The sequence below is a fragment of the Diabrotica virgifera genome, chromosome 2 (genome assembly GCF_917563875.1).
Source record: "Diabrotica virgifera virgifera chromosome 2, PGI_DIABVI_V3a".
Classification (NCBI taxonomy): domain Eukaryota; kingdom Metazoa; phylum Arthropoda; class Insecta; order Coleoptera; family Chrysomelidae; genus Diabrotica; species Diabrotica virgifera.
The window spans coordinates 275241231-275268966 of record NC_065444.1 but is presented as its reverse complement, the minus strand read 5'-3'; the positions used below and the strand labels follow the sequence as shown (position 1 = coordinate 275268966).

Sequence of the window (27736 nt, the reverse complement as noted above, 5' to 3'; positions counted from 1 at the left end):
TGTAACTAATCCTTTTTTATAATTAGTTTCCACGCCCGTGGCAAATTAAAGATTACCAGATCGTCAGACTTTGAAATTTATGAGAAGTCATGGCCACGGACGAATAGAAAAATAAAAATAAAAAAGGCAAATCCGTAAACCGTTTTTGGAATTTAAAACTAGATTCTTTTCTAATAATAAAATTCCTCGCAGTCTGCGAAATTTAAGCGTACTTTATACTAAAAACTTTATTGCAATGTCAAGAGCATAAAAAGAAAGTGCTGAAGTCGCTTTTAAGTTTGATCTTTAAGCCAGCAAATAGTAGTCATTTCTTGTTTACATGAATAAAATTGATTTTACTTTTATAGTCTAGGAAGCAGGAAGGGAATAAATATGCACCCCTCGGTACCTTGATATTTTTATGTTTTTTTATTCTTGATGGATTCGACCGTTACTTGATGGAAGTTCATTTTATCTAATAATAAAACACTGAAAACGTTTGTTTTCTATACTTCCACAGAATTTATTATAACTAAGTGACTACAGCTGTTTCGGCAGAGTGCCTTTTTTTATTCTGTTAATTGGATTTTTCGAGTGCAGCAGGTTCAAAACCCGTCAGATAATTTTTTATTAATAATTTAATTAAATTGATTTTGTCTCCTAAAATAATAGAGATATTTAATTTTACCAAAATGAGAATTGTTTCTTTTGAAAAAACCAACAAATTGGATTTTGATCCCACTGTTAAAACCGGAGTTATAACAAATTTCGTGAAAAACAATTGTAAAATAGGTATTCAATGGAACTTTTCCAAGTATAACTCATTAACCTGAATAACTTTCAAAACCCCCTGATTTTAATAAGAATTTTTTCAGCTTAAAAAATCTAAGATAGGGTTCAGTTCTGCTTTAGATATTGCTGGATTTGTCTGAAACTTAAGAGCATAGGCGCAAAATGTAGCCTGTCAAATTGTTCACTTTATTTTAAATGTATTTATTATTTTCTAATCCTGAAAAAACTAACTGAAAAAAAAGTATTTTTGAAAAATTTAAACGCAGCATGAAATACTGCATGATTACCGAGGGCCAAAAGTCCCTAAAAACTTCTGTAATGTTTATTTTAATAAGTTACAGAGGTGAAAAAAAGATAAAATTTAGAATGATTTTTAATTTCAAATATCTTATTTAAACTAAATATTTTGGTTATTCTTAGAGACTTTCGGCCTTCGGTAAAAATGTATAAGGCGTTTAAATTCGGTCATCTGCGTTTAAATTTTTCAAAAATTTTTATTAGTTTTCTCAGGATTAAAAAAAATAAATTTATTTAAAACACATTTAACATTTTGACAGGCGACATTTTTCGCTTATACCCTTAATACACCTTTATAATTTTTCATCTATGGGTTATTTTTCTTATATCCTCTCTCACCATTTTTTTTTGTTTTCTGACTAACTTAACAATATTGAAAAAAAGAGACTAAGTTTTCACTCTAATGGCATATAAAACAACATAATGCTATTCTACATCCCACCAGAATGAAAACAATGGGAACCTTCTCTGGTTACACCTCCGAGGCTTCTACAATTTGCAAGCCATACGGATGCTGAGACTAAGGAAGATGAGGGAATTCTACAATTTGCAATTCACGTCACATCTGCTCATCGCGGTAAAGTTCCAACGAGAATGGTTCCCTTCATACTCCACACAGAGTAAATGTAAATGAAAAATGAATAACCATTTTCAATTTCGTTGCAAAACGAAAATACAGCCGAACCATATTCTAGTCCAATCAGAGAGTGCTGCAAGCACCTCTACCGGTTTCGAAACTTATTAGTCTCTCATCAGGAGGCACATATGCTGCTCTCCCCGATCCAACCAAAACAAGCCCCAGCGTTGATTTCATTCTGGTGGGATGTAGAATAGCATTATGTTGATTTACATGCCATTAGAGTGAAAACTTAGTCTTTTTGCTAGCAGTTGCCGCTAGGGCATCCATGCCATTTCGTTCGTTGCAATCCGGGACTGCACGCTGGGGCTTGTTTTGGTTGGATCGGGGAGAGCAGCATATGTGCCTCCTGATGAGAGACTAATAAGTTTCGAAACCGGTAGAGGTGCTTGCAGCACTCTCTGATTGGACTAGAATATGGTTCGGCTGTATTTTCGTTTTGCAACGAAATTGAAAATGGTTATCCATTTTTCATTTACATTTACTCTGTGTGGAGTATGAAGGGAACCATTCTCGTTGGAACTTTACCGCGCTGAGCAGATGTGACGTGAATTGCAAATTGTAGAATTCCCTCATCTTCCTTAGTCTCAGCATCCGTATGGCTTGCAAATTGTAGAAGCCTCGGAGGTGTAACCAGAGAAGGTTCCCATTGTTTTCATTCTGGTGGGATGTAGAATAGCATTATGTTGTTTTATATGCCATTAGAGTGAAAACTTAGTCTTTTTGCTAGCAGTTGCCGCTAGGGCATCCATGCCATTTCGTTCGTTGCAATCCGGGACTGCACGCTGGGGCTTGTTTTGGTTGGATCGGGGAGAGCAGCATATGTGCCTCCTGATGAGAGACTAATAAGTTTCGAAACCGGTAGAGGTGCTTGCAGCACTCTCTGATTGGACTAGAATATGGTTCGGCTGTATTTTCGTTTTGCAACGAAATTGAAAATGGTTATTCATTTTTTAACAATATTGCTTTGAAATTTTGAGCATAGTTTTTCTTCTTTTTGTGCCTATTCCTTTTGAATATTGGTGATCACTCTGGTTATAATTATTTTATTAATTGATGCTTTCAATAGATTAGTTTCTGTTGTGGAGAACCATTCTCTCAGGTTTTATAACCATGATATTCTTCTTCTCCCAATTCCTCGCTTTCCGAGTACTTTGCTTTGAAGGAATATTTTTAGTAATCTGTATTTAGTGCCGTTTCTCATTATGCGTCCGAGATATTCTAACTTTCTTCTTTTAATCGTATACATTAGTTCTCTTTCTTTCCCCATTCGTCGTAGTACAGTCATTGGTTATCTTGTCCGTCCATGATATCCTTAGGTTTCGCCTGTATAGCCACCGAAGGCTTCAAGTTTTTCCTGCACCGATTTAGTGAGTGTCGTCCAGGATTTAACTTATAATAGTAGTATAATATTGAGGTTATAATATCGTACAGTCGGAAAAATGAAAGAATACCCATGAACGAACATATAAAACACGCTGTATTTTCCTGTCACCGTGTCATAAAGAAAATTGTCCAGTGCAAGTACATGTAACAATAATTATTACATGTACTTGCGCTGGCTAATTTTTTGTGTGACACGGTGACCGGCAAATACAGCGTGTTTTATATGTTCGTTCATGGGTATTCTTTCATTTTTCCTACTGTAGAAGACTTATTTAATACTTTTCCTGATATATAGGAAAACCGAAAATTGTTAATAAATAATACCTAATATCCAACAAACCAATTGCAGGACACATAGAGGATCTTTTTCTAGAGGTCCATACTACTGAAAACAACAACTGTTTTTGCCTTGTTGTGTCAGTGTTACAAACAGGTTTTCATGAACTATTAAGGTATAGCTAAATAAGTAATAATTTAGTAATAAAAAAGATATCGTTTTTGCTTAGATTATTCAAAAATTTAATCTTAATTTCTATCTAAATAACATGGGTTTTTAAATATTTTTTTAAATTCTTTTAATATTATTGATATCTAATAAATAAAAAGTAAAAATAGAAATCAAGTAACCTATTACGTAAAAATAATAGTAATCAAGAATAAATTAGCAAGGTCTTTTCTACTTGTGTCAAATGTTGAATCTTCTCATTTAAAATTCAGATTTTGCTCAGCGGTCATATAAACAAAACTATTAAGAAAAAAAATTATGATTAGATCATTAAATTGAGTGTGATCTCTACTGGTTATCAAAGCTGTTTTACAAAGGCGGAGACTTGGTATTTTATTTACTTCCTCATTTTGATTAAAAAGTATATCCTTTTTGCGAATAAAAAGCTACAATTACATTAAACAAAACATCTTTTACATTTGGTGCTTTAGTGCGAGAAATTTTATTCACAAATATCAGTAACTTGTCGTTGCAAATGACTTTATTGTCTCCAAATATTTTTTTAGAAGCATATTTTGAAGCATTTTTCTATGTTATTTAAGGGGGTATGCGCAAAATCTTGGTCCAACGCTATTTAAATGCAATAATTTTTTTAGAATCCTGAGAAAATTAAAATATTTTTGAAAAATTTAAACACACAATGAAAGATTACATTATTACTGAGGGCCGAAAGTCCCTTAGAATAAACAAAAAGTTTCTTTTGAATGAAAAATTTTAAATTAAAAATTATACTAATTTTTCTCTTTTTTTCACTCCTGTAACTTATTAAAATAAAGATTATAGAAGTTTTCGGGGACATTCGGCCCTCGGTAATAATGTATTGTTTCATTCTGCGTTTAAATTTTTCAAAAATGCGTATTAGTTTTTTCAGGATTCGAAAAAAATAAATGCATTTAAATAGCATTGGATACCGGGCACCAGGTACCTCGTTCAGCATCTTCGATGTAATATTCGTGTTCAGTTACCTCAAAAATCCCAAGATAATAAATTTCAACTATATTAATAACGAATTTTCCTGAAACTCTAAGAGATAACAAAAATACCGGGCACCAGGTACATCGTACAGCATCGCCGAAGCAATATTCGTGTTAAGCGACTTCAAAAAACCTCGGTATGACAAGTTTCAACGATTTCCATAATTAATTTCCATAAAACTCCAGGAAGCGACTTGTATACCGGGATACTGGGCACCAAGTACCCCTTATAGTTTCGCCGACTGGGTATTCCTGTTCAGCGCCTCAAAAACCACCTGGGTATGAATACTAAACTCATTTCCATAATTATTTTCCGAGTTTACCGCCTACAACCATGCAATTTTCATTTGTCCCACATGCCAAGTGTTCAAGAATTTTCCGGAAGCTCTCCCGAATCGAATTCAAAAGGTTTCATAACGATCCGTCTTACTTTACACCTTTAGAGGTGTAATGCTTTATTTCCTCGCCTAATAGTCTTTCAGTTAATAGTTTTTCTATTTTATGTTAACTCTTTTTCTTTCATTTTTTCTCTTTGCTAACGTATTTCCTCTTTTTCGTTTTTCTTTATATATCAATCTTGTTGCCTTTCTGTATTTCTAATTTGCATTACTGACTAGCTTGTTTATTTTAAATTTTTCTCTGTTTTAGATACGAAAAAGAGATACGAAAATTTATGGTCTAAATTACTTAGAGTAAGTTTCAATTTGTCTTCTTCGCAGCTTCCTCTTATACACTCTATATTGCCACCATTTGTTTCTATTGATTTCATTTGTGTTTCGTTTTCTTCGTCTTGTGTCCTTTTTCTTTGTCGTGTCTTATAATATTGTTCTATCCGTTATACCTATTAGTTTGTTGAACTCTTATATTTTACTTTTCCTATTTTTCCTCTATTTTTTCCTTCTTCGGTAGTTGTTCTAATTTTAGATTGTATTTTTCTTTCAAGTTTTGTATTTACTATTAAAGTCAACGTTTATGTATTTGCGGCTCGGCAGTTCCTTCAGTTTCTATTTATTTTTCATTATTTTCAACTTTTCGTATTTGCCATCTGGTTTGCCTAAGCAAGGTTATCTCTCAGTCTACTTGCTTCATTTATTGAACTTATATTATACTTGTATACCCATTTTCTTATAAAATAAAATTTTCCACTGCTTCTCTTAATATATTTCAATTATTTATATTTATCTGGATTCTTTAGAGAACCATGTTTTTCCTCCTTTTGTTTCTTTCAAGTTATCGTATGAGTTCATTGAAACTCATTACATATTTTTATCCGCAAAATATTAATCTAAGTTGACGACAGAAAATAGAATGCCTTTGAACTATCTAGCGTCCACATTAGACATTTGAAAAATACGTCTGCATTGTAGACGTAACAAGAAAGTAACAAATATGTAAATCTAGCAGGTAATATTTCAAGGACAATCATTTGACAAAGCCATAAGAGAAAGAAATAGGTCAGGCAGAAAAGCCATCACAATATAACACAAAATCAGTACTATTTTATGGGACCAATTTATCAGAAAAAAACATAAAAAACGCTGGACGGAAGGGCCGCCCGAGAACTTTATCGTACCGATCCATTATCGTTATCGTACTAGATACTGGCATTCTATAAAAATAACAAAGTTACTCGTTATTTTGATATTTTAGAATCACCTACTGTACTTAAAAGTATTTTATGGTTCTACGCATCATTCATTCCTGCATTTGAGAAAATGTTCGATGCCATATTTCGGGGACACACTATAGATGTGTAGATTATTACATAAACCAATAGAATATTATAGTGATACTTTCATTTCAAATTAGTTAATTATTCTGAGAAATTAATAGTTTACAATATTTGCATTTCATTCTATTTCGATTACGCCAGTCAATGCGCGAGATTAATGCGTATTATCTCCAAATTCTATTCTACTGCATGGATTTTAATGAAATTTTGGGAGTAGCCCAATCTCCTAATTCAAAGTCTATCCTATATACTATGGCGCTTTTATCATGGGGGAAGTTCCCACCACTTCTCAGGGGTGAAATATTTTTATTTTCGAATTACATGGAGAAAAAGGAAGATTTTTAAGAAAATTTAAAAATTCGTTCTATAATTTGATCACATTTTTTACAAAAACCATTCATTTTAAACCCGTTCAACTTTTTGAAAGTAGAAATAACACTATATATATTAAAAGGTATTGTAGAAGGAAAACAATGTATTTAAATTATGGTGGATGGGGAGTTAAATGTATATACTTTTCATTTTTCCTTAAAGTACATTAGTCATATATTTTTTTGCACCATATCTCGCTTAGTTTGTAAGTAACCGACATTTAGCGGTGCTCGTTTTAAAGGCCTTTTCAAACACTACAAAAGGTGTTGGTAGCATTATACACCTAAAACCTACCATTCCTCTGTTATTTCAAGTTGAATACACCAATTTGAGCATGCACCAAAAAACAAACTATTTTCACCTACAATATCTCTTTTTGTATTATAAATAGAACATTTACGAAGAAACAAATCCCTTTATTATTTATAATCTAAAAAATGTTTTATATAGTGTTTTTAGTTCGATGCATAGTTTTTAAGGTATTCACAAAAAATCCGTCCGAAAAGGTGTCATTTTCCAATGAAAATGGCCAATTTTCAACTACGCATAACTCAAAAAGTATTGAGTTCTCAAAAAAAAGTATAGACCAGTTTTTGCTTAGAAATAAGTTCTTTAGCCACTTCCGTGCTTATTTTGACCAACAAATTTTCCACCCCCTTGAAGAAGTGGGAACCGCCCCAAGATAAAAGCGCCATAGTATATAGGGTAGATTTTGTTTCTTGAGCTATTCCCTACTTACTGTGAAAATATCAAGTACATCAATGTAGTAGGATGGAATTCGGAGCCAAATACCCTCATTGACTGCCCTACAATAATGCTCTGCTATGAACGCGTGAGGGAGGACACACATAAGATTATAGCAAAATTTCTAAATACCGTAACTTTTCGAGTTTTTGAGCTACAGCAATGAATTTTATGTCATTGGAAAGGTAATTTTGCATTATTTCAAAATGTGTTAAAATATACAGAGAGTATCTAAAAAAATTTTTTATTCATTTCCGGTTCAACCGGAAGCCATATTTTTGGTAAAATTTGTTGTGATAATAGATAATAAAGCACCATATATGTCTGCAAAATTTCAAATTTTAGTTTCTATTAGGAAGGAAGTTACGGGCGCTCGAATATTTTTTTATAAAAAATTTATAACTCCCCTCCTGTGGGGAGTTAAGATATATGACTAATGTTCAATTTACTGATAGGATATCAAAAATATGTCAAAAAATAAAAAAATTCCCTGGAGCCATTTTTGAGATAATATAGTTCAAATTTATGTCAAAATTTGACCCCTTAAATATAGGCAACCCGTAACTTTTTCTGAAAAACGATAACATCCCTCTTATAGCCCCATCTTTAGGCTATATAACGACTTTTTCAAATTAAACTTATCTTAAACAAGTTTTTAGATAGATAGGGAAATGTGTCGGGTGGGCGGTCGGCCATGTTGGCCGCCATTTTGAATTTGGAAATTTCAAATTTTATTTACCTATCGATGAGCTTACTTTGAGTCGAATTTCATTCATTTCAGTCAAAATTTGCAAAAATGGGCCCTAAATAACCCCCCATTTCGGCCCCCCTTTGAGAGGTTTTTTTTAAAGCTTAGTTTCTCGACAAAATTCTCTTAAACTTACTCATACTGAATTTCATCAAAATCGGTCCAGTAGTTTTTGCTGGGCGGTGGCGACATACGTACGTACGTACATACTTCCGACATGTTTTTTTTATTTGATTTTTAGACTCAGGGGGACTCAAAACGTCGAAAAAAAGTGAAATCTGAAATGTTTTTTTTGCACGATCCTATAACTTTATCTATTATACTATACTACGTATATAGTACGATAAAGTAAAAAGATATATGAGACTATAGAGAAAAGTATTACTCTATACAGCTGAGTATCTGAAAAAAGAACACTGATAACGCAGAGAGCAACAAAAATGGATTTTTGGATAAGAGCATCAGGAAAATCTAGAAGAGAAAGGATTACCAACGAACGCGTCAGAGAAATAATGGGAATCAAAGGAACAATCAGGGATGACTTATCAACAAAAAAACTTATCTAGTTTGGACATATACAAATAATGGATTGACAACGAATACCAAAGGAAATACTAAAATGGAAACCAGAAGGAAAGAGACAAGAGGAAAGAAAACGAGGCAGACCGAGAAAAAGTTGGAGCGAAGGAATAAATAAAGAGCTGAGAGAAAGAAACATAGAAGAGGACCTATGGAATAACTGGACAAAGTGGCGATTGGAAGCTAGAAAACGGCGGAGAACGTTTTGAACTAAGACGCAGTAGCATTATGTAATATTTCAATAAATTAAAGAGCAAATACATAATATAGTTATTAAGGTAACAAGGGTATCGGAAAGCATTGTCACAGCAAAAATTAGAATGGAAAAGGAAGACCTGAACATCATCGGAGTATACGGCCAAGAAAATAACAAGCCTCAAACAACAAGGGAAACCTTTTATGACGAATTACAACAAGTAAGTAGTAGATCAAGTTAGAGGGAGATGATAATACTGGGGAATTTTAACGCTCGAATAGATAACCAAGTAATACCCGGAATTAAGCAAAAACACAATGAAAATGTTAAAAACGAAAATGGAGAACTGATGATAAACTTCTGCACGAATAACGAACTTAGAATAAACAACACATTTTTTGACCACAAAGACCAACACAAATATACATTCAATAACACCCGTGGACAAAGATCTATGATAGATTATGTTGTAACTAACAGAGATATGCATCCATCAAAAATAATCGACGTAAGATGCCTCAACTCAGCAGATGTAGGTAATGACCATAGCTTAGTATTATGTAAAATAGGAATCATTATGAAATATTTCACACCCAAGAGGGCAGCACCAACACAAAAAAAATCAAAGTCGAAGGCCTACATACGGAATCCACGTAATACTTATACAGGAAAAGAATGTCAGAGAAGATTGCTGAGAATGGAATATGTATTAAAAAACGATGACATTGAAGAAAGCTGGCAAAAACTCAAAGATAATATAATCAACGCTGCAAGAGAATCACTTGGAGAAAGAAAAGTAACGAATACTCACATATTAAAGAAGAAAACCCCGTGGTTTAGAGAGGAAGTTAAAATGTGAAGAAAAGAATAAAACCTTTTTACAATACAGAACTAAACAAACACGACAGGCATATAACCACTACAAACGAATCAGAAACGAAACGAATACTTTAGTGAGGCAAATAAAAAGGGAGCACTGGCAGAGTTTCTCAAAACAGATGGAACACGACTTCTACGGAACACAAAAAGAAGTATGGAGAATGATCAGAGGGCAAAGAAAGGAGATGAACGAATTAATAAAAGCGAAACACATTCAGAAGGAAACATGGGCAGACTACTTCTGATCTCTACTTGCTAAAGGTGGCAATAAAGAACCACCAACACCTGAAGTTACAACAAACGAAGAAATAAACATCGAGGACGGAGAGGTAAAGGAAGCATTAAGAAAATTAAAAAATAGAAAATCTCCAGGAGAGGACAGAATATCGAACGAACTCCTAAAGTACGGAGGACAAGATCTAACTAAACAACTATTAAAACTAATACAAAAAATAATAGAACAAAACAGAATGCCACAAGAATGGAGATCAAGCATCCTAATACCCCTCTTCAAAAAAGGAGACAAATCGGATACGGAGAATTACAGAGGAATTAAATTATTAAACGCAACATTAAAATCAACAACCAAAGTGAAAACAAACAAATTGAATGAAATTATAACATTAGCAGAAGAACAACAAGGTATTAGGTCGGGAAGGTCATGCACTGACGCTATATTTATAATGAGGCAAGTTGAAGAGAAATCGTTGGAATACAACAAACCAGCATATTTATGTTTCGTGGACCTTAAGAAAGCATTTGACAGGGTCACATTAAAGGACGTTATCCATTTGTTACACTCCAGAGAGGTACCTCTAGCAATAATTAAAACAATCGAAAACATCTACCAGGACAACACAATAAAAGTAAAAGTGAGCGATGAATTAACTGCCCAATTGAAGCCGGCAATGGGAAAAGACAGGGGGATTCCTTTAGTCCTTTATTGTTCAACCTGAGAATGGACGAAATAATAAAAAAGTAAAAACTAAGAAAGGATACCAAATGGGAGAAAAACAACTTAAAATAATCTGCTATGCGGGCGATGCAATACTAATATCTTAAAGTGAAGATAATTTACAACGTATGCTTCACCAATTCAACATAATCGCCAAAAAATTTTAACACGTTAATTTCCTCACAAAAGACAAAATGCATGGTTATAACAGCAGATCCAATAAGATGTAAATTGGAGCTGGAAAGTCAGATAATAGAACAAGTGATGGAGTTTAAATACCTAGGCATCACACTATCTAGCTACGGAAGACTCGAAACAGAAGTGGAAGATCAAGTATTTTGTATTTTGACAACGAAACCCGATTTGGGCTTCGAAACGTTAATAAATTCATTTTTTTAGTAAAATTGTGGCTTATTTCCCATAGAAAATAGTTAATTATAAAAATGCCACAAGGAAATAGCTTCAGAACAACATGAAAGATCAAGTGAATATAGCGAATAGAGCCGGAGGTTGCCTGAATGGCACAATATGGAGAAATAAAAATATCGGAAAAGAAATGAAAGGCAGAATTTACAAAACAGTCATCAGATCAATAATGAAATACGCGGCAGAAACATGACCCGACACAGACAGAACAAAAAGATTGCTCGAAACATCGGAGATGAAAAGCCTTCGAAAAATCGATGGTAAGACTCTATGGGACAGAGCTAGAAGTACAGATATACGACGGAGATGCAAGGTGTATACCATTAATAACTGGGTAAGAAACAGATGAATATAATGGAATGACCAGATAAGCCGAATGACAACAAATAGTCAGGACAGCCAGAGACGGTTCCCCAATAGGAAGACGATCAGTGAGAAGACCACGAAAATGATGGAACGACAACATACTAGGGGCACATTAAAAAAACAGATAGGGTCATGTCTATACAAAAAGCAGAAGGTACCAAGGGTATTACAAGGATAATAATATTACCGAGGGCCTATGGCCCGAGATATATACGTGGACCGAAAGCGTTATTATCTATAATACCCGTGGTGCCTTCAACGTTTAATATTCTTTTTTATATGCAAAAAATTTGAATGAATTTTGAATTAATTAGTTTTCAAATAAGTATGATACATTTGCAGCAATAGTCATAACGTAATTGTGGTAACCATAGTTTTACTTGGGTTTTTATTTGTCAACTTGACAGAATTTAACTAGTTATTTAAATTTAACGCCCAAGGGCGTTATTTTTTAAAATAACGCCCTAGGGAATTATATCATATTTAACTGACTTTTCGAAATAATGTCATTATTTGTCAAATAATATACCAGTCGGACATTGAGCATGTTTAAAGCCTTAAAACGCTAAAATATTGAATTTGACTACAGAAAACTTAAACATATCATAAAGATTCAAGAGAAGTTATCTCTATGCAAACACTTGCATTATGTAATTGACCGGTTACCCGCCCATGAAACGGCAAATCTTAAAGAATCAGGATGCTGTTGACCCAATTCTAAATTTAACAAAATCGATAACACTAAATTTGGATGATTCGTGCGTCCGCATTTTGCATAATTTTGATAAGATTCCATATTCAAATGACATATTACTGGTCAGAAAACTAGTATAATGGCAAAAAACTCATTAGAAATTTAACCTTCGACAGGTTTTTGTTTCTATAAAAGCTTTTTTATGTCTGATTGTGGCAGATTGTGGAAGAGTGCTCAAAATGAAAGGACTATTGGTAAGCAGGATCTCCTTTATTTAATTGTATGTAGATATGGAATAATTGTACAAATTTTTGTTACTTATTTTTCAATTCAAGTCACTTCAAGGTTGTATAGCATGGAACAGTTTTGCTCCAAGCATTATAATTCATTTACAAATATAATAAGAAACCACTCTAAAGTACTTTTACTTACATGTAAGCGATATATTTATAGGTATTAACATTCTGTATTATGTAACAAGACCATTATTTTGCCCATGCAGTTTTTTTCCTTTTTCTATTTAGTTTTTTTTATTGATGGGTACTAGCTAACATAATATGTATTATTCTTAGTTTTTTGTTTTTATTTGATTTTTCGTGGGTATTTTTTTTATTACAGCTCTTATTACACATATTATGTATTATCTTGTCGAGTCCATTACAACCTTAGAAACATATCCTAGGTCCTAGAAATTGCTTGTAGGTACCTATATTCGGCTGTTTTTCCTTTTTGTGGTTGTTTATACCTTGTGTCCGTATTTCTGATATATCTTATACAGCAATTGTTATTTAAAAGTTGATCTGTCAATATTTTCTTGTTTTCTTGCTTTCTGTTAATACACTTGCTTACATAGGTTCTGTTTAATTTGTTTACATTTTGTTCTACAATACTACTGTAATCATATGCATATGTCAGATCATATGCTAAGTATTTGAATTTTCTAATTATTCTATTGGATCATTTTTCATTAATGAAAATATTTTTTACCTCTGGACTTGTGCTAAAGCCATTGGTTTTGTTTCACAAACTGGTATATTTCTCTTCTGGTTTGCCTTCGATACTAGTAATCAATTCCAGGTCGTATGTATATTGAAGAGAAGTGAATAAAGAATTTTAAGTAAAAAAATCATCTGTTATATTTTGTTTCTTCTATTTTTTTCATACGCTTCGTCCTTTAAGGTTAATGGGGATCATCATGACCCATTTTACTCTTTGTGCAAGGGTTCTGAAGAGTTTTAATATTGTTTTTCTACTTCTCTGCTTTAAAATTTTCAACCAGGATATGCGTCGTCTCCCTGGTCCTCTTTTCTCTTTCACTTTCTCTTGTATAACCAATCGCATCAAATCATATCTTTGATTTCTTAGCAGATGGCCAAAGTAGCTCATTTTTCTTTCCTTCATTGAGTATTTCTTTTTCTTTTTTATTCTTTTTTAAAGTTTTCGTGCTTGTTACATATTGTGTCCATGATATATTCCACATTCTTCAATAACACTACATCTCAAAGCTGCGGTCCTATTAGAGCTGCATTCCCGGGAAATTGCCGGGACCAATTTCCCGGGAAACAAAAAACAAAAATCTAGATTCCCGGGAATTCTTACAGATTTTCCGGGATTTTTTTGAATATTTTATTTTAACTATTTAGAATGGGAAATAAGCCACAATATTATTAAAAAATGATTTTTATTAACGTTTCGACGCCCAAATCGGGTGCCGTTGTCAAAATACAAAATACTATTAATATAAACAAAAATGTTGTTGCTTAGTAAAAAAATTCTTCTAATAATTTATTTAATTTGATTCATTTATATCGGCAATTCAGATACATATGATACATTTTAAAGTAGAAGACTTTAAAATGATATTGCCAATATTTATGAGTTGCGTTCCTGGGACGACTTTACTGAAAGATAGTTCATTCGATTACATGAAATCAACCCCAACTCAAGAATATCCGTCACAAAAATTAAATAAATTATTAGAAGAATTTTTTTTACTAAGCAACAACATTTTTGTTTATATTAATAGTATTTTGTATTTTGACAACGGCACCCGATTTGGGCGTCGAAACGTTAATAAAAATCATTTTTTAATAATATTGTGGCTTATTTCCCATTCTAAATAGTTAAAATTGTAAAAATGCCACAAGAAAATAGCTTCAGAACAACATTTTATTTTAAATTACGAGCCGAAATATTGCTAATTCAAAATGAGTAAATGATTCTGATACAATTATTAATTTTTCTGCTTAATAATCATTTTAAATTATTCCACGCAAAATAGTTATTTTTCAATTATAATATAATATATTAATATTATAATATTAATATTTCATATATTACATTAAACCTTCCAATTTTAGCGTTAAATCAGAATGTATCTCATCCGAAACCTTCTTTTGTTTATGCGATGATCTGATTAATTTTTAAACATCCAGAATTATAACATAAATATTATGTATTTTCAATTAAAATTATGTTTGTGGAGAATTAGTACATAGAAAATTTAATACGTTATTGTTCGTCCGGTATAACTTTTCCCATGCGTCACGATTCATTTTCAAATAAGTTAAGTCAAAACATAAAGTGCAACGAACGTCGATGTGTATATACATTTTGTATACTGTATACTATATACTACACACATCGGCGTACGTTTCACTTTATGTTTTGACTTAATTTGTTTGAAAATGAATCGTGACGCATTGGAAAAGTTACAGCGGAAGAACAATATCGTTATTATATTGGTGCAAATCAGCTGACCGGACGTTTAAAAAAATTACTCACTGCGCTAAAAAGCATCAGATCTACATCAACAGAAAGTGCGTTTTCAACTTCAGCAAATTTCTGTACAAAAAAAAAGCCTGAAAGATCAAACCCTCAACAATTTATGTTTTTTTAAGACATATTTCACTAATAAAAACAACGAAAATTCAGATTAAACACAAATTTATAATTTTTCTATTTTTAAAATTTCCTTTAAAATTTACTTTTAAATTTTTGAATTTTTTTAATTTGTTATTTTTACAAATAATATAAAATTTGTAACATTTTTAATTTGTAATCAAATTTATACGTTTTATACTAATTGCACTGAAAAATTAAAATAAAAACAATTTCTTCTTTTTATTTTTAAATTTACCGATTCCCGGGAAATCAAAAGGGGCCGGGAAAATGGAGCACTAAATCCCATTGTTCATTTAGCTCACATCCAAAGTATCTAGGTCCTTTCTTTAAATTTCTTCTTTTAACAATGGTTATTTCGTCTTCAATCTTCTTACTGACAACTGAGCTTGTTTTTTTTTGTGTTCAGAACCATTCTATACCTCTCGCATTACTGCGTAGTGCGATCAACAAAAATATGGTGCCCCTCTCTGCTGTCAAGGAGTATTGTATCGTCTGCATATCTGAGATTATTCACTAATATTTCGTTAATTGATATGTCTTCAGTCTGACTTCTAATATTTTCTTTTAAAACATCTTCTGAGTACTTACTAAAAAGTAGAAGGAATAGTACACATCATTGTCATACTTCTCTTGTATAGGTACCTATAGATTTTTAGATATTTGTTGGTCTACTCGTATTATGCCTTTTTTATTTTATGCCGTGATATCGGCATAAAGTAATAATTCTCACATTCTGATCATTTATTTCTGTGTTTCTTAACATGTTTGTAAACCTTCTGTGTTGTATTTTGTCGATGTATTTCTCAAAGTCAAGTAGACATATTATGAATACGTCACAGGTGACATCTCGACATCATTTTATGAGTTTTTGTATATGTTAAATAGTGTCTCTCTAATTCCAAAGCCTTTCAGTAGCAACAATATGGCTTAAAAAATGTTATAACTATTATTTATGATGTGAATGCCATTGTCGAAAATATATAGAAAATACGGCACAAGATAAGTTTTTTTGGATAAGTTTTAAATTTTTTTCCGTCTAATATTTCATTGAATTATGAAATTACACATTTTTATTACACAATTTCAGCAAAATAATATTTTTCTGTTAGGGCTGCGCATCATCCTTTACGCTTCCATAAATATATATTTCAACTTTCTTTTGCTGCATTCATATCTTAAGAGTTACATAACCACGACCTGTCGCATTTTTCACGTTAAGAATGAATTATAACAGGTCAAGTAGCTTTTAATCATACGGAGAAAATACATCTCTTAAATATTTGGTTTGCAAATGATTATCTTATAATGGTATTACATTACTTCGTGACAGATCCATTTTTCTTCGTTATCTTCAGGTCGATGTTTCAAAATAGTGTTGTGTCAGTAGCAATATATTTGGTAATTTTAAAACCACTCCCGGGTTTATTATAATTTTAAATGCAATATCTAATTGTGAATTTGGTATGCATAATCTACAAAAATCATATGTATCAAACATTATTTAAGTCCTTTATGGTATTTTTTTCATCTTCATTGTGTCTAAATCACACAATCTGGTTTATTAATTCTCCTCTTAGCAAAACGTATCCCTTTACCTTCAATTTGTAAGATCTTTCCCTTTTACTATTTTTGTTGGTAGAGCTGTGTTCCTGTCTCTTCTTTCTTCTTTATCACTGCACAAATATAGTTGTGTATACTACTCCAACCTTTTTATTGTCAATAATTCTGTCAATCATTTCTCTCACTGTCACAAAATTCACACCTGTCTTTGTTTCCATTCTGTTCCTTTCTACCATCCATCTATTGCACTCTAACATCGTATGTGTCAGTGTTTGGGTATCCGTAGTATAGGCATTCATCCATGTCAGCCTTTCCGAACCTATAGAGGTAGGCACTACAACAGCCGTGTCCTGTGAAAACCTGCGTTAGGAAATAATACAATTTCCTGTGACCACAGGCCCCCAATCTCTTAGGTTCTGCCTAGCATCTTCGTCCACTGTGCCACATCCTCCGGGTTGTTCCATTCTTCTTGCCATCTAGTCTGCCACATCTGCAGGCATCCGGAATAGATGTCTGCCACAGACACAGGCTTTTAAAGTCTAAATATATATTTTTAAGGAGCCTTTAGGGTCTAAATATATATCTTCAGCCATAGGACCTAACATTTTTCTCCGTTTCAGATTGTTTGCTTGGCCGTATTGGCCTTAACCAGCGCTGCTGATAAGGAAGATAAAAAGGGCAAGAAGAGGAGTTTCCCAGCCTACTCAGGATATTCCTCAGGATATTCTGGTGCCGTACCAGCTGTCCAATATAACTCCGCTTCTCAATTGTTCGGACAATCCTCTTCCGTCTATGGAGGTGGTTTGGACTCATCTTCCCAACTTTTGGGTAGTGGATATGGCAGTGGATATGGCAGTGGATACGGCAGTGGATTTGGCAGTGGCAGTGGGGTTGAAAATCTCAATGTTCAGACTTATTCTCAAGGTATGAGCGTTTACTTAAAAAATTCTACTTGTTTAGGAAAATAATTATCAAGAATATATAAATAAGAACGAATTTTCTTGGTTCTAGGTCTCCAAGGATTGCAAGGATTGCAATCATCCCAAGTACTAGGAGAAGGCCAAAGTTTCCAATCTGGTCAAGCCTTTGAACAGGGCTATTCCCAAGGTAAACTATTTAAAGTACCTATAAATGTATAAACGCGAACATACGTGAATTAATTTATAGTCTGTATTCGTATCAATCCAAACAAACAACAACATGGGTTTCTGTTCAGCCATGTAAGGTTTAATAATTAGATTATAATCCTTTGTTAGAATATAATGCTAATTTTTTCAAATTTATTATTTCAAGGATTAGAAGGATTGCAAGGAGTACAAGGATTACAAGGAGTGCAAGGAGTACAAGGATTACAAGGATTCCAAGGAGTACAAGGATTACAATCATCCCAAGTACTAGGAGAAGTCCAAGGTTTCCAATCTGCTCATGCTCAATTGCCACTTGCACAGACCTATTCTCAAGGTAAAATATTTAAATCACTGATAAATTTACAAAACCAAAATTTTACTTTTACTTATTTCCAGAAGTCCAACTGCCAGTTGTTCAAACTCAATCAGTTCAAGCCCAATTGCCAGCTGTACAAAGTTATACTCATGAACAACACGTACATCCCACTCACAGCTACAACTACATCAACAAGGCTGTACCTGTATATGTACCCAAACCAGTCCCCTATGAAGTAACCAAGACCGTACAAGTACCAACTCCTTACAAAGTAACAGTACCAAAACCATACGCTGTCCCTGTCCAAGTAAGAGTACCAGTAGATGTACCCAAACCATACGAAGTCAAAGTAGAACACAAAGTTCCAGTACCAGTACCCGAAAGAGTACCAGTAGAAATTCCCAGACCATACCCAGTCTACAAAACCAAGCAAGTCCGTGTTGAAGTAGAAAAGCCAGTATACGTTAAAGAGAAAGTAGAAGTAAGAGTGCCAGTACCTAAACCATACCCAGTTGAAGTACCAACTCCAGTTCACATCAGAGTACCCCAAAGAATCCTTCTTAAAGTACCACAAATTGTTGGAGCTCACAATCACGCTACCCCATGTGAACACGCTGCTGCTGTCCAAGCTGGACGAGGTACCGTATTCATTTTTTACTTTATCCAGTAAGTGTTTGTTTAACAAAATCATTTGTTTCAGTGGTGAACATCCCCAACTATGTATATGGTCAAGGTCAAGCCTATGGGCACATGGAAGGACAGCAAAACCTCCTGGCTGGTCAATCCCTATCCGGACTCGAACAATCATCCTTTGGTCGTTCCTCTCTTGAGCAAGCATCTTTCGGACAATCCGTTTCATCTGGTTTGCCAAGCCAAGCTTCTTTGGAACAATCATCAATTGGACAATCTCTTTCCAACATCGCTGAACAATCTTTGGCCAACAGCCAAGCTGCTTACGATCAATCCGTCCAAGGACTTGGAGACAACTCAAACTTAGGTTTCGGACAAGAATCCTTCGGACAACAATCTTTTGGAGCAAGCGAAGGAGTACAATCTTTCGGAGATGTGAACCAACAAGGTCTTCAATCTTACGAAGAATTCAGAAGAAGCCACCAAGGAGAAGGAGTTGTCAGTGTGGAAAATGAATCTGTTTCTGTAGAATCTAAAACTGATAACGGAGTATCTGGAGGTATTGGAAGCATCTTCGAATCTAGATCTGGATTCGTTGAAGGCAGATCAGAAGAAACCGCTTCAGTAGAACCACAACCCGCTGCACCAGCTGCGGAAGTTAGCGCAACTAACGAACCAGCTAACGAAGTCGAACACAATTCTGCTGAAGTTAAAGAAGAATCAACTGTGCCTTCTGCAACAACCGATATTGTTTAAATTGTGCCATTTTAAGTATCTCAGTTATTTGAGATAATTTGTTGTAATATAGTGTGTATATGCTTTATACCTGTTCAAGTTATTTTTTGACTTCCTTTAAAATTATTTTAGCTTCAGAGCTTTAAAATATAAAACACTATCAAGAGATTAAAATTAAAAAGAGTACTATGACTTATAAATAAAGATGGGCAACGCGTCCGAAGAAAAAATTCAAACATTCTGCAAATAGATAATTAAACTAAAATCAACAAAATAAAACAAATTTTAATTGTAATAATAATTGGACTTCCTGAACCTACCATGGTCATTATTTAACAGGGATCATCTAAAGAATAATTCATTTGGGAATGTTGGATATATGCAGAGTTGTTAACATAATTTAACAAATTCACTCCAATAGAATGAAGTGTAAACCACGAAAGCTCTAAAAACGTACTAATATCCTATAAGTCTAGATAAGCTTTCAGTATAGGGATTTTCATCGATTGTCATTTGTTTCAAGCTTCTGTAATGTGTCACATAATATTAATATATCTACGTCATACGCCTTAGGTTTGTATCATTAGAGATATTTTGCACTTCTTAAAATAACCGCTGATTTTGGCTCCGCAATGGTTAACTTTATTAAGCATAACGATTACGGCAACGTTAAAAAGCAGAGTTTTGCAGCCTGTCAAGTAGGTTTTTCGTGTCATCGTTATCGTTATTTAAACATAACCTCACTTCACAACGTTATTGTAATTTTAAGCATATATTTGAACAGTTTTTGATATTTTAATTTATAGGTAATCAAAATTAGAATCTATGTAAATGTAATTTTACTGATTTTTTTATATTCTGGCAACAAAGCAATTTAACCATTACTATAACGATAACGATAAGCACTACTTTAAACCTCCGTAAATTACGGAATCCCTTATGTTTAATAACGATAACGGATCATATATTCGCTACTGCGCAGACGTAGTATAACGATAACCATAACGGAATTGCAAAATAAAAGGTGCAAAATCTCTCTATTGATATATAGCAATAAATATTAATATTATGTGACACGTGACAGAAGCTCGAAACAAATGACTGTGAATGAAAAGCCCTATTACTTTATTTTGTTTAGTTTGACTAAAGTGACAATTGGCTTCATCTGAAAGTTAAGCAATCAGTGTTTGCTTAGCAGATATCTAATCAATAATATATGAAATTAAAGATAGCACACAAAGACATTTATCCAACTTGGATTTATGACAACACATGATCAAATCAACGTACAATACTAAACGCATGATATTAGCTGTATGAATAAAAAAATGTTGTGGATAGCAAAAGCAGTTAATTTGTAGTTCAAAAATGAGTACCTAAAAACAAAGAGCTCTAACAGCAATAATCAAAATAAAACATTAGAACAACAAATATACCTTGATTTCGAGATTCCTAGATCAAATACCTAGAGAAATAAGTAAATGTGAAAAAATAACAAAAATTGCATTGAAAAAATATAAGACCCTTATCTAACGTAACATATACTAACTTATGTTATCTAAAATTGCGAGGTTCAAAGCAAAGGGCCTAGCCGGGTAAGATGATGAAAAATGCCCCCAAATCGATTTGAATTCAGGTCACCGTTTAGCACATATAGAGAAATTCATTTTCTGAAATTTTTAGCCCCCTAGGTGGTCACCTGGCTCACCTAGAGCCTAATTAGGCTTTTTAGGTTTTTATTTTTTATCTCAGCCGCATGGAGAGCTAGCGAAAAACTTTAAATAAAAAAGTTGTAGGTTTCAAAAAGTTCTGTCCGAAAAAAAATTTTTTTTTGGACTTCAAATTCAAAAATGATTGTTAATTTGAAATATGTCAGTGGCGTGCTATCTTTTTTTCTTTAAAAAGTTCAGACCTTTACCCATATGCGCGCCAATGATGAATATAAAATTCTTAACTGTATGTCATAAATGCACAATAACTACATCTTAAAGTTTGCCAAATTGCATTACAATGTTGCCAGTAGTTTCGGCAAAATCGTAAAAAATGTGTAAAATTTTGTTTTCTTCAACGCCCTGTATATTTAAAATGGATGGCATTACAAAAATTTTTTATTAAGCAAACCCCAATTGCTTTTATGTTTTTTACCTATCCTAGTGACTGTGTTACCTTTTTTTAAACACCATGTATAAAATTGTATCAAAAGCCTTAAAAAAACCAAAAAAATGCGGATTTTTATTTTTAAAAGTACGTTTCACCAATTTTAAAAATCTAAAAAAATTCAGAGTGAAAGATTATGCAAAAACAAACGTTAAAAATTTTTTTTGTGAAAACGAATATCTTAGTTATTTTTTTATACTCATTTAAAATTTTAAAATCGTCCTAATGTTTAAATTTCCCGCCAAAAATTAAAAAAAACCGACAGTACTTTTTGAAGCTTACAACTTCTTTATTTAAAGTTTTTCGCTAGCTCTCGATACGGCTGAGATAAAAAATAAAAACATAAAAAGCCTAATTAGGCTCTAGGTGAGTCACGTGACCACCTAGGGGGCTAAAAATTTCAGAAAGTGGGTTTCTCTATATGTGCTAAACGGTGACCTATATAGAATTCGAATCGAGTTGGGGGCATCTTTCATCATCTTACCCGGCTAGTGTATCAAAATTTATAGATATGAAAATCCAAATAAGGAGAGCTTACAAGGTCTTAGGCTCAAAGTGGACACAAACTGCCGCGCCGTCTCTTTCAGCGGTAGTTCAGTGAATAATGAAGAGTGTAGTGTCTCGGGGCTCAGGAGACTAAGACCACCGAATAACTGAAGATGACGCCAGAAAGGACATCGAAAGCTCGGCAATGCGAATATTGACGAGGTTCAACCGGAAAGCCTGGTTAGTTTGATTCACTGATAGCACTTTCCTGTTGTTTACACATGACAAGTTTAGTGGCCGCAAGTACTTACAGCCTGTAATCTTGCAAAAGTGTAAATGAAGCTTTAGACTCAGCTTCAGATTTCAATATCGAAAAATTTAAAAAAATTTAATGATCAAAATTTTACAAATATGTATTTCAACTTTGATTTCCAACACTAGGCACTTGCTATACTCAGTTTTATTATACAGGGTGTCCCGAAAAGATTGGTCATAAATTATACCACACATTCTGGGGTCAAAAATAGTTCGATTGAACCTAACTTACCTTACTAAAATTAATGTACTCATAAAAAAAGTTACAGCACTTTGAAGTTACAAAATGAAAATCGATTTTTTTCAATGTATCGAAAACTATTCGAGATTTTTTATTGAAAATGAACATGTATCATTCTTATGGCAGGAACATCTTAAAACAAAATTATAGTGAAATTTGTCCACAGTATAAAAAATTTATGGGGATTTTGTTCCTTTAAACCCCCCAAACTTTTGTGTACGTTCCAATTAATTCATTTATGTGGTACCATTAGTTAAACACAACGTTTTTAAAACTTTTTTGCCTCCTAGTATTTTTTCGATAAGCCAGATTTTATCGAGATGCGGCTTCTTTTTCAATATATTTACGTAAAAATTGTATGGGGATTTTGTTCCTTTAAACCCCCCAAATATTTGTGTACGTTCCAATTAAACTATTATTGTGGTACCATTAGTTAAACACAGTATTTTTAAAACTTTTGCCTCTTAGTCTTTTATCGAGATGTAGCTTCTTTTTCAAAATATACCTAAAGATGTAAATTATAAATAAATTTTCAGATTATTAACCGGTCTCTATAATCGTACTTATAACCATATACAAATATTTGGTGGATTCGAAAAATATTCAAAATATCTCGATAAACACTGGCTTATCGAAAAAGTACTAAGAGGCAAAAAAGTTTTAAAAACATGTGTTCAACTAATGGTGCCACAATTATAATTTAATTGGAACGTACACAAAAGTTTGGGGGGGGGGGGTTTAAAGAACAAAACCCCCATAAAATTTTTATGGGGTGCACAAATTTCACTTCATTTTTTTTAAGATGTTGCTGCCATAAAAATTTCACATGTCAATTTTTAATAAAAAATCTCTGAGAGTTTTCGATATATAAAAAAAATCGATTTTCATTTTGTAACTTCAAAGGGCTAACTTTTTTTGTGTGCACTATTGTATATAGGTAAGTGAGGTTCAATCAACCTATTTTTGACTCCAGAATCTGTGGTATAAGGAAAACATATAACGGTAGATGAGCAACTTGTTTCGTATCGAGGTAGTCTTTATTTGGCTCCAAATGTTTATTACTTGTGAATAAATATTTTTTCTACAAAAGTTTTCTTGCATTTCATTATTTTGTGCAAATCCTTCAGATAGATCGCACCCTCGAGGTAGACCGCATACTATAGTAGCACCTTTTTTAACCTAGATAATTTAAATTTAACTTTAATAAAAATCAAAAAAGAATATAAGAAATATATGGGTAAATATGAATAGTACATTCAAGAACAGTAGTAGGCCCAACGGACCCGAGTTGCCCGTTGACGTAAGTAAAATGTGTTGCCCGGATAAGGGTTAATGGATATTTTGATTCGCTATTTATGTTTACTGTATTGTCCATGATGCGCATAAGTCCAATTTTCCAAATTTTTGTTACATATTTTGTTGCATCTCATAGTCTCTAAGCATAAATACTCTAACTACTATATTCCGTAAAACGACACTCAATCCTAACTGCAAGACCCAAGAATCTCGACGCTTAGTCTTGTTCTTACTCAAGTCTTGCTCGGTCAGTATTAGTCTTGGTCTTGCTAAAATAAAGCGGTCTAGGTCTTGGTCTTGCTAAACCGCAAGAACAAGACCAAGACTGCAAGACCAAGACCGATTTTGGGCAACACTAGGCTTTTCCAAGACACATTGTTTATAAGGAGATTGTCATTACTGCGTACCAAATGTCCTACTCATTTTATTCCATTGATCCATATACATTCCATTAGATTTTATTTTCCGAAGAGAGACTCTAAATCGTTATTGTATCTGCGCTTCCATTCGTTTGCTACGGTATCTGTGCAAGGACGATCAAAGTATTTTACGTTCTGACAACGGTTATTTATCTACCTCCTTTTTGGTTAGCGTCCATGATTCGCTTCCAGTGTATGTGTATGCCACTGGCCAATATCCCATACAGCACAGGTCATCTTTAAGATATCTTATTTACAACCAAATATGGTCTTAATGTCTTGAGGCTTTTAAAAGATATCTTTAAAACGCCAGATTTAAGATATCTTTTAAACGTCATCTTTAAGACATTTTTTGTTAAAAATAGGTTATAATTACGAATTTAAAAGTTAGGTTAGGTTAGTAAAACAAGACAAGAGCTAGTAGCTAAAAGACAAACTCCAAACAAGATATTTCACATATCTTGTGATGAAGATATGGTTTTATTTGAGGGATATTTAGAAGACTCCACAGATTTTAATAATGCAGTAGGTTTAAATTTAGATTGTTATATTATTAAATTAAAAAATTACTTTGTTATCAAGATCATGTCTCCAATTCAACAGCTTACCTTAACAATATGCTGTTTAAAATATATTTTTTCGGTATCAAGGCTTGTTAAAGTAGGAGGATCAAATGCCTATGATTTTGCATCACGAGTTGGAAAATTAATTATTAGCAATCAGCAAGCTTTAAAGTACAGTTGGCTGGGACAAAAAGGCAAACAAAAGTCCTACATGTAAAATTTGAATAGCAATAAACGTATTTTTAGAGCCTAATTATTTTTATTTAAAGTTCATTTAAAATATTTCATAAAAAATTAAAAAGAAAGCTATTACAAACACCTTAATAATAGACAAAAAAAGACATCTTTAAGATGTAAGGATTTGTAACATCCGTACAACTTTTTAGGACGTCTAAAATATTTTTAGTAAGGTATCTTTTATATTTCTTTAAGATGTCTTTGTGTTATCTATGATGGTCATGTTATGAGTTTTCAAATCTGGATTTTCGCACCCGGTAAGAGAAGTTTTACTTACCGCCAGTATTCGTGTTTAAATATCTCGTTTTGCTGTGTTGACATTGGTGATTGTTAATCCTAGATATCTAAATTCCTTCATCACCTCGTACCTAGGTATCACGTTGTACTTAATTTTCGATAAAAACGAATTGTTTAAAACATAGACCTAAATCAAAATTTATTCGCCATGGCAAGCCATCAATGTCACATTCAGTGTGGTTAAACGCGACAAGCCGTATAAATAACGGATTCACGGTCAAATAATTACGAATTTTTTTAATGGCTCTATCCATCTATTTTTCGATAGACGATAAGCAGGGCTAAATTTCTTTCTAAAAGCACTTACAAATTTTAATGTATAACTCCAAATCCGCTATTAACAAGTTAATGAATCCTGTCCTAGTGATTTTTAAGTATTCTTAAAAATGTAATTTAAGCAAGTCATTTATTCCATATAGGTAATCTTATCTTATTACGAAAGACGGTTGACACAATGCATATTTATTACTTTCTTATAAGCCTTAGCATAATACTTTCCATTTTGTTTAAATATTAAGTACCTCTATATTGACTGATTTGAGATTAGAAGATGAATTAGTTTCATTTTCTAAATTCCGAGACTGGGCTACCTAAAAATGTATTTGCCCAATATATTCCACCAAAAAATAATATTTAATAAATGGTCATATTGTAATGCAGGAATAAATAATCAAAGTACAGATTTAAAATATAACTATATAAAATTTGACAAAAGGTGGGAATACACAAAAAAGTAGATCACTGAAGCGATCAGCAATGATACAAAACCTAAAGAAAAAAATAGATAGGGAAAACTTTGGATGACTGAAGAGAAACATGACAAAAATGTGATCAAATATTCAGCGGAAGAAGTACCCTTTGGTCCAAATAAATTATCCCTTAATCTACACTCACCGGCATAAAATTCCGCCACCCAAAATTTTTGATTAAGTTTGACAATATATAACTTTCTTATTTGTACTCCGATTTTCAAGATACCGATCAGTTTGTAGGTATATGTATTGATGTCGTTTTTTATTATTCCGGTGATAAAAATTGTTTGCTTAGATTTGCGCGGGAGAATGGAAGCATTGTATTTTCTCCTAACTTTAAGCAATTGTGTTGAAAAATTGGAGAGCTGATTTTGTTTCATACTTCTTTTGTATTATCCTGGAGGTATCACTAAAGTTTTGTTTTTTGAATTATCCGAATATCCCTTTTCTTATGAGTAGTAAATAAAAACACTGCTTTGAAGGTTTTGTTAATTAAAAATATCAAATGCACTAAAATTAACAAAACAAAACAAAAATAACAACAAAAAAATCAATAGCGGGTATGTCCACTGTACGATAACTTGTACATATGTGAAAGTATGAATACACTTTCAGAGAGTGTGGACTGTATATGAGTTTAGGTTAGGTTCAAAAGGGAAGATAAAATATAAGGTTGTATACAGACAATGTTAACATGTGTATAGTCTTACCAAACTGTGAAGCCTTGTCCGGGACACTGACGCGAGAGCCGGTCACATACGAGATGACTGTTTTCAGTACCGCATGCCTCGCGTTTTGACTGTTGCGAAATTGTGTATGACGTCACTCCCGAAATACTGTTTATGATTACTGTTCGTGCACGTAACGTACGTATTGCTAGTTCGTTCAGCCCAAAAGAAAGGCTGATGATAAGGTCGAGATGAGGCTGCACCCTCGCGTGTTGCAAAAGGTACTTATTGACGGTCGAACCGCTGATAGCAGAAAGAGTCACCCTTGGACGGGTGTCGGTGTAGAGATAAACTAACCCTATGGCGGGTGTAAGTCAAAAAGAGAGATTCTCAATCGCAAATTGTCCAAATATTGTCTATTGGAAGGGATTGAAAGGAGGGGATGAACTAGGGTGGTACTGGAGAGGACAGGGTTGGCCTATTACTTATTTAAAGTTAAGGGTTGTAGTAAGATATTAAATGCAACAAAAAATATAAAAATATTTTTTGGGTGTGAAAATTGAACATCCACCTCTTGCAGCAACGAATGCTGTTTGGCATCGAATAAAGATGTGTTATCCTTGCCTGGGGAATAGCCCGATATTCCTCTACCAGGGCTATAACTCTACCAAATTTTCTGGAGGCGTAGGATGAAGGCGAATAGCTTTTTTTAATTCATTCCATAAATGCTCAATAGGATTGAGATCTGGGCTGCATGCGGGCCATTCTAATC

General features: G+C 33.1%; 1 protein-coding gene across 1 annotated transcript in view; it reads left to right on the top strand.

Moving 5' to 3' along the window:
• The first annotated feature begins 12367 nt into the window (after window positions 1-12367).
• Window positions 12368-27736, top strand: part of LOC114340881 (uncharacterized) — a 48738-nt gene continuing 33369 nt past the window's right edge. Inside the window, exons 1-6 of the mRNA XM_050645069.1 lie at window positions 12368-12515; window positions 17346-17649; window positions 17737-17832; window positions 18019-18186; window positions 18249-18806; window positions 18869-19551. Coding sequence (XP_050501026.1) covers window positions 12501-12515; window positions 17346-17649; window positions 17737-17832; window positions 18019-18186; window positions 18249-18806; window positions 18869-19551 — 1824 coding nt within the window. The 5' untranslated portion in view covers window positions 12368-12500. The remainder of the gene's footprint in view (window positions 12516-17345; window positions 17650-17736; window positions 17833-18018; window positions 18187-18248; window positions 18807-18868; window positions 19552-27736) is intronic.